The sequence below is a fragment of the Phaseolus vulgaris genome, chromosome 3 (assembly GCF_000499845.2).
Source record: "Phaseolus vulgaris cultivar G19833 chromosome 3, P. vulgaris v2.0, whole genome shotgun sequence".
Lineage (NCBI taxonomy): Eukaryota > Viridiplantae > Streptophyta > Magnoliopsida > Fabales > Fabaceae > Phaseolus > Phaseolus vulgaris.
In genome coordinates, this window is record NC_023757.2 from 26,879,007 (window position 1) to 26,885,537 (window position 6,531).

Consider the following 6,531-nt stretch of genomic DNA (forward strand, 5'->3'; position numbering starts at 1 on the left):
TGAGCATGATGCAGTTTTGTGTTTGCTCCTTTATAAGGTTAGGACTTTTTCACTTACCCTGTGTTGGTTCAATGATTACAAGTTCTTTAAATGTTTTTTAATCCATTGCTTTATTTTATATATTGTATGTTCTGTTTCTGATTCCTTTGAGAGAATATTTACAGAGTAGTTTATGATGTAGTATCCCACCATGTGCAAATAAATTCTATGTGTGGTCCAACATTTGGTTTCTGACATAATTAAATGAAAGATTGATTTGTAATTTCTTTGGTATATGTGGCCATATGTATATTTTACAAGGACACCTTTTATAAACTCCATATCATGCCAAAAGGTTATTTTTACCTTGTGATCCACCATAGTGGGACATTTTCTGATGGAAGAGGTAGAAGTTGACCATGGTGATGCATCAACATGGTCATGTGACTCTGATAGATGGAGTTACTTTGAAATAGTTGACATTGTAAAGGAGATGGGGGTTTTAACCGTACAGAAGATGTGGTATTCACATGGAGGTTGTTAAGTGTTGGAAAATAGATTGCAGCTTCTGGTTGATGATGGTGGTGCAATAGAAATGCTTAAAATTGCAAATACATATTGTGAAGTTCATTTATTTTTACTGCACGTTGTTTTAGAGGTAGAAGTTGTGTTTGTTTTAGGTGATGTTGATGGTGTAGAAGATGATATTGGTGAGCATGATGGTGTGGAGCCTCATGGTGTGGAAGGTGTGATTGAGGGAGATGATGAGGAGGAGGAAGGTCATGCTGGTGTGGAACCCGAAGGTGTTGAAGGTGATGTTGAGAATGATGGTGGTGAGGACATTGGTGAGCATGATGGTTTGGAACCTCATGGTGTCGAAGGTGTGGTTGAGGGAGATGATGAGGAGGAGGAAGGTTGTTCTAGTGTGGAACCCGAAGGTGTTGAATGTGATGTTGAGGATAATGGTGGTGAGGACATTGATGAGCATGATGGTTTGATGCCTCATGGTGTGGAAAGAGTGGTTGAAGGTGATGAGGAAGAGGAGGAAGATTGTGCTGGTGTGGAACTCGAAGGTGTTGAAGGTTATTTTGAGAATGATGGTGGTGCGAATATTGGTGAGCATGATAGTGTGGAAGGTGTGGTTAAGGGAGATGAGGAGGAGGACGAAGGTTGTGCTGGTGTGGAACCTGAAGGTGTTGGAGGTGATGTTGAGGATGATGGTTGTAAGGACATTGGTGAGCATGATGTTGTGGAAGGTGTGGTTGAGGAAGATGATGAGGAGGAGGAAGGTCATGGTGGTCAGGGTATTGGTGTGGCTATTCATAAAGATCACACTAATTTCAGTAGAGGAAAATCAGATAGTTGAATTAGTACACAATTCTTGGATATTAAAAACACACTTGAATACACTTGTCAATTGATTGAGTTGATTTGCACAGAATCCAGTACTTCAATTATTTCTAACAATACACTCAGTTTTACACAAGATATTCAGGTGGTTTTCCAGAAAACAAGAACAGTATGAGCAAACCCAGAATGAACAGATTCAACTTCAATTGAATAGATTTATTTCTTGACAGATCAGCGTATGCAACAGTTTTTTAGTGCAGAGATTAAGGAAGAAATGAACACACCACAATTATATTGGTTCACTCAAATGAGCTACATCTAGTCTCACCTAATCCAAGGTGAAATCCACTAAAGAACAATTCAAAACAATTACACAATAACTGTTCTTGAACCCTACAAGAACATGGCACACCTTGCCGAAAAACACTATTCCAGCATACACAACTCTTCAAGAAACCCTATCAAGAAGAGTCTTACAATCACACTTTACAAAGAATTGAAAGATGAAATGAATACACCTGGAAAGAGAATGCAGAAATCTGACTTAGACCAGTAGAACAACTTGCACACACAGTCAACACCTCTAACCAAGCCTTAGAACCAAGCAAGAACAAACATAGTTTCTGGTTTTGAAAAACTTTCAAGAGCATGTGCTTATTCAATGAAAAACTCCTTAATCTTTGTTGTAAAACTTGTTTTCTCAACCTTACTTTCAAGACAGAACACACTCTCTTTTTATAAGAAACATTTTATAACTGACTTTTTAAAAAAAAACATTTAAAGCAGTTATTAAAGAAAAAATTAAAAATAAAATGAACATATTTATTTTCAAAGGCAAAGAGAGTTTTGGAAAAGATGTACCTTGTTTACAAGAGACCTAAGCCAAGCTTCTTGGTGCAAACCACCAAAATATATGAAAAACACTTAAGTACATGGCACCAGACTAAAAAGAATCTATTCATTTAAGGAAGAACATATTCATTTTCAGGAGATATTTGAACAGATGAAACACAGTCGCTTTTTATAGCATGAAAAATGAGTCAAGATACTTGATATATAAAACAAGGTGTTCCTGCCGGTTGACCAGATCGTGCTTCGTGCGCAGCTAAGACTCACGTATCAAGGACTCCTTCGTCTTTGTTCTCGATCACCACTATTCGTCGCCGTGAGTACCTGAAATAGAGAGAACAAAGGGCGCTCTCGCGGCCGTTTGCACTCCGACGGTCAAGTCAGTAAGGCAGTAAACACCGTGCACCTCCATATCGGAACACTGTGACTCAGGTGTTCTGAAGGTGCGTAACCGTTTTCTAACTAACTTCTCTTTGGTGCTCAAATCACTCGTGCGTACAAGGTGTAAGCTAGCAAATGATTCGAGTGCGTGTAAGAAATGTCAAAACGTACCTCACTAAGCTTTCAGAAAAGCTTATATACCTTAGGTTTCAGTGCTACTGCCATGGGTCACTTATGACTTAAGCGCAACTCCACGTGGAAAGCCTTACGACGCTGTAACCCAACTTAGGGAAATCCCAGCGCGTAAGTCTTCCCTCCTTGAAGTGCATCCGACGCAGGGGATGACTACCTGGGTGCCAACTCATGCACCCCAGCCTCTAGTCACTCGCCCCGGGAGTATCTCAGCCTTCCTCTCGCACCATGCACGTAGATTACCCTTGGGACGTGGCCCTCTCCCGGGTCGTGTTTGTCCCAACGATTCTCCAAAGGTGGCGTGGATTGCCACGTCCCTACACCTCATGTATGGGTACTTCACGAGTTAGGTCACTCCGTGCTGGTACTGGGAATATGGCCTCAAAGCCACCTTTCTCTTCTCTTCATTACTGTTTTGAGGTACCGAGGCTTGAGGCCTCCACGCCCGTACCGTGGCCTCTCACTGTGTCGCCCCCTCCATGGTCTTCCCTACCCGTGGGTATCGGGGGGTGGCGCCATTTGGCCCAATGCAAGCTCTCAGGATAACAGGTCACACCTTTAAGGTGGGCGACGCCTAAGCCTGCCGACGCCCATACCTGGCGATGCCCCAAAGCTGGCGACGCCCATACCTGGCAACGCCCAAGGCGGTCAACACTAACTTTCTTCCTTGGAGCCCCTTGGTGGGTCCCATCATATGTTTGACTTTGGTCAACACCCGAGGACGGGTCGGTACACAAGGTTATTCAAAACATTTAGCAAGACATCAGTTTAATAAAGAATTTATTCATTTAAGAAAGAACAGATTCATTTTCTGTGCAGTAAAGAGTATTATGGCAAAACCTGTGAAAACATTTTTAGAAAAGATTTGTGTTTGCTCTTATCACATGGTTAAGGGTTAAGAGATGGCTCATGATGATGCAAAAAGCTCACTTTCAACAACCTCTAATTTAACCCTAAGACAATCCCTAAAAACAAACTTAAACAACAAAGCAAAATACACAATTGGCTTCATCAAACACATTGTCTTGAAGAGAGCAGCAACCATCTTCAACAGTCTCCCCCTTTTTTATGGAGACAAAACCCCATAGCTTTGTTGCTTTGGAAAAAATCAGCACTTGTACTGGACCAAATACCAAAATAGAAAAGCTGAAAGTAATCATACCATAAACCAAATTTTAGTATCAGAATGTAACTCCTTGTACACCCTTATCACAGCAGCTTATCCAGTTTCATTAGAGTTATTTTTCTCCCCCTTTGGATTCATCAAACAACATTTAAGCATAGAGAAAGATAAAACCAGATAAAAGCCAACCATAACAGTCTACAAACAAACATTACAAATTGTTCAACAGATTCCAGAAATATAAACTAGGTAAAAGATAAGCAAAGAAACACAACACTTCTACTCCTTGTAGTACAGTTCTGCCAACTGAACCTGAACTCCTTCAATTTGATGATCAAGATGTTGGAACCTAGCTTGAGTTTCCTCGAAATAGGTCATTTGCTCCTCTGACAGTGCATCAAGTCGAGACAGGACTTGCCTCTCAAACATGGACAAGGGTTGGGTTCACCTCTGTATTCTAAAGCTTGGTAGGCAACAAGAGCATTGTGGTGAGTTGCAGCAACATCTTCATTCATTGACTGTTGAGCTTGTGATCCTCCTCTGAATTCTGTAGAATGAGATCTCATTCTTTGACTCCTAGCATGGTCAACAGGGGACTCCATTCTATGTGATGAAGTGTGGTGAACTTCATAGCAGGATTGTTCAGCAGCTTGCGCAGTATCATCTTCCATAGGTACAACATCATCTCCTTCATCATTGTTGAGGTTTGAACCTCCATGTTCTTCCCTGTGAGTCTTGCTTTTAAGAAACACCCAGCAGTCATCCACTTTGTGAAATCCCATCTTTAAGAGAGTTGAGTTATCAATCTCACTCACAACTTTGATGGTCTCATTCCTCTCATTAGAAGTGTCAATACCAAAATGATCAATTAATTTTGACACAAGAATAGCATAAGGAAATCTATAATTAGTTAACCTTTTTTATTTCAACATATGGTCCATGATAATGTACACCCAGTTAACTTTGATCAGATTCATAATGCAATACAGAAGAATTAAATCTTCTTCGTGCAAAACTGCATTGTTAAAGCCTCTAGGAATCAATTGCCATGCAATGATGTATGCTATTAATCTTGAGGTTAAATTCAGATTACCTGCATGGAACCTATTGATACCCAGAGAAGGATTTCTTACACAGTTTCTGTAGCATTGAATTTTGTTGAACTCCTGAATCCCATTTGTGTTTCCTTTTCCAACCTTCAACCCATAATATTTGATTCCAGCCACTGAATTCCACACATCATTTGTGACTTTCATCTTGATGCCTTTCACATAGGACACAAGGTTTTTCCCATCTAGAGTTAAATTGGTGTAGAATACATTAACCAGGTCAGGATATACATTACCAATCATCTCAAGGAACTGCTTCAACTTGTAATGCTTCAATGCAGATCTGGTTTCAGCCAGTTTCTCAGTTTCCAGCCAGGAGAACTCTAGAACCTTGGGTATGTTGACTTTCTTTCTACTCATCTCATGTATGTAGGCAGTTATCCCTTCTTCATCCTCAGCAAACCAGTTTTCCAGTACCCCTTGTGAATTGTTGTGTTTTTCCTAATTTTTCTTTTTCTTACGTGAAGAAGAAGCCATTTGTGAACTAGTCTTGAATCTGCACAACAGTTAATCTTGAAGACATATTAGCATTGAGTGAACAGCATGTAGCAGCACATAATGAAGGAAAGATATTACCTTACCAAGTCTGAGTCAAGAGATGAAGGGTGAGAAATACAAATGTTTAAAGCAGATTTATATAGAGAAACACGGTGAGGTTTTGGTGAAGCGGTTTATAGCAGAAATTGCACGAGGATTTTGTTCTCTGTATGTGTCTAGAGAATCTTTGAAAAGGGGCAGAAAATATTTGAATCACGATGCACACATATCACACCTCAATTAAGCAGCCAATGCATCAAATCAATTACATGACCATGGCCAAAATCGTCAAAGATATGGTGGTTAATACACACTAAGTCAATCAATCAGTCAAAGAGCAGATATTTACGTTTGTCTTTCCTAGTCATCAATGCACATCAATATCAGAAAAAAATAGATGCATTTAATTGATAATAAACATATTTAATTTTTTACTGCAAAGGACAATTAACATTTATAATACCCAATTCATTTAGCAAAAAATTAAACCTATCTTTGGCCAAGGGTTTCGTAAACAAATCTGCAAGCTGTAAATCAGTACCAATGAATTTAATCTCACATGTTCCATTTGATATATGTTCTCTTAGAAAGTGATGCCTTATTTCAATGTGTTTTGTCCTTAAATGCATAATAGGATTTTTAGTTAAATTGATGACACTAGTATTATCACATAGCAAAGGTATATTATTAAGCAAGATACCAAAGTCATTTAATTGTTGCCTTAGCCATAGAGTTTGAGCATAGCAACTCCCAGCAGCAATATGATAAGTGTCTAATTTCAGTAATATTTCATATTAAAATATAGGCACTTATGAGGATTTATTGCTAATTTACATATAAAATAATCCCTAATTTATGAATTTATACCTTTTTACATTTTTTATGATCTTTATTTGAATAAGAGTATTTTATTCCCAAATTTGGTGTTAATTGCAGATTTCTAAGGAAGATTGGAGATTTGGATTAAAGATGAATGATTTGAGCTAAAAAGATAAAGATAGAAGGTCCCAG

The 6,531-nt window shown here is 38.9% G+C and overlaps 1 protein-coding gene across 1 annotated transcript; it reads left to right on the forward strand.

The window, feature by feature from the left end:
- The first annotated feature begins 376 nt into the window (after positions 1-376).
- On the forward strand, positions 377-1,345 carry LOC137839464 (uncharacterized). Its single transcript, XM_068648579.1, has 2 exons — positions 377-515; positions 636-1,345. Exons 1-2 carry the CDS (start codon positions 377-379, stop codon positions 1,343-1,345), a joined length of 849 nt encoding a protein of 282 aa, XP_068504680.1.
- Positions 1,346-6,531: the final 5,186 nt, after the last annotated feature.

What these genes read in the sequence shown, in the direction of transcription:
- LOC137839464 (XM_068648579.1), top strand. Translation starts at nt 377, where the DNA reads ATGGAAGAGGTAGAAGTTGACCATGGTGATGCATCAACATGGTCATGT. An exon ending in GATGTGGTATTCACATGGAG is followed by an intron (nt 516 to 635) that starts GTTGTTAAGTGT and finishes ACGTTGTTTTAG; the next exon opens with AGGTAGAAGTTGTGTTTGTT.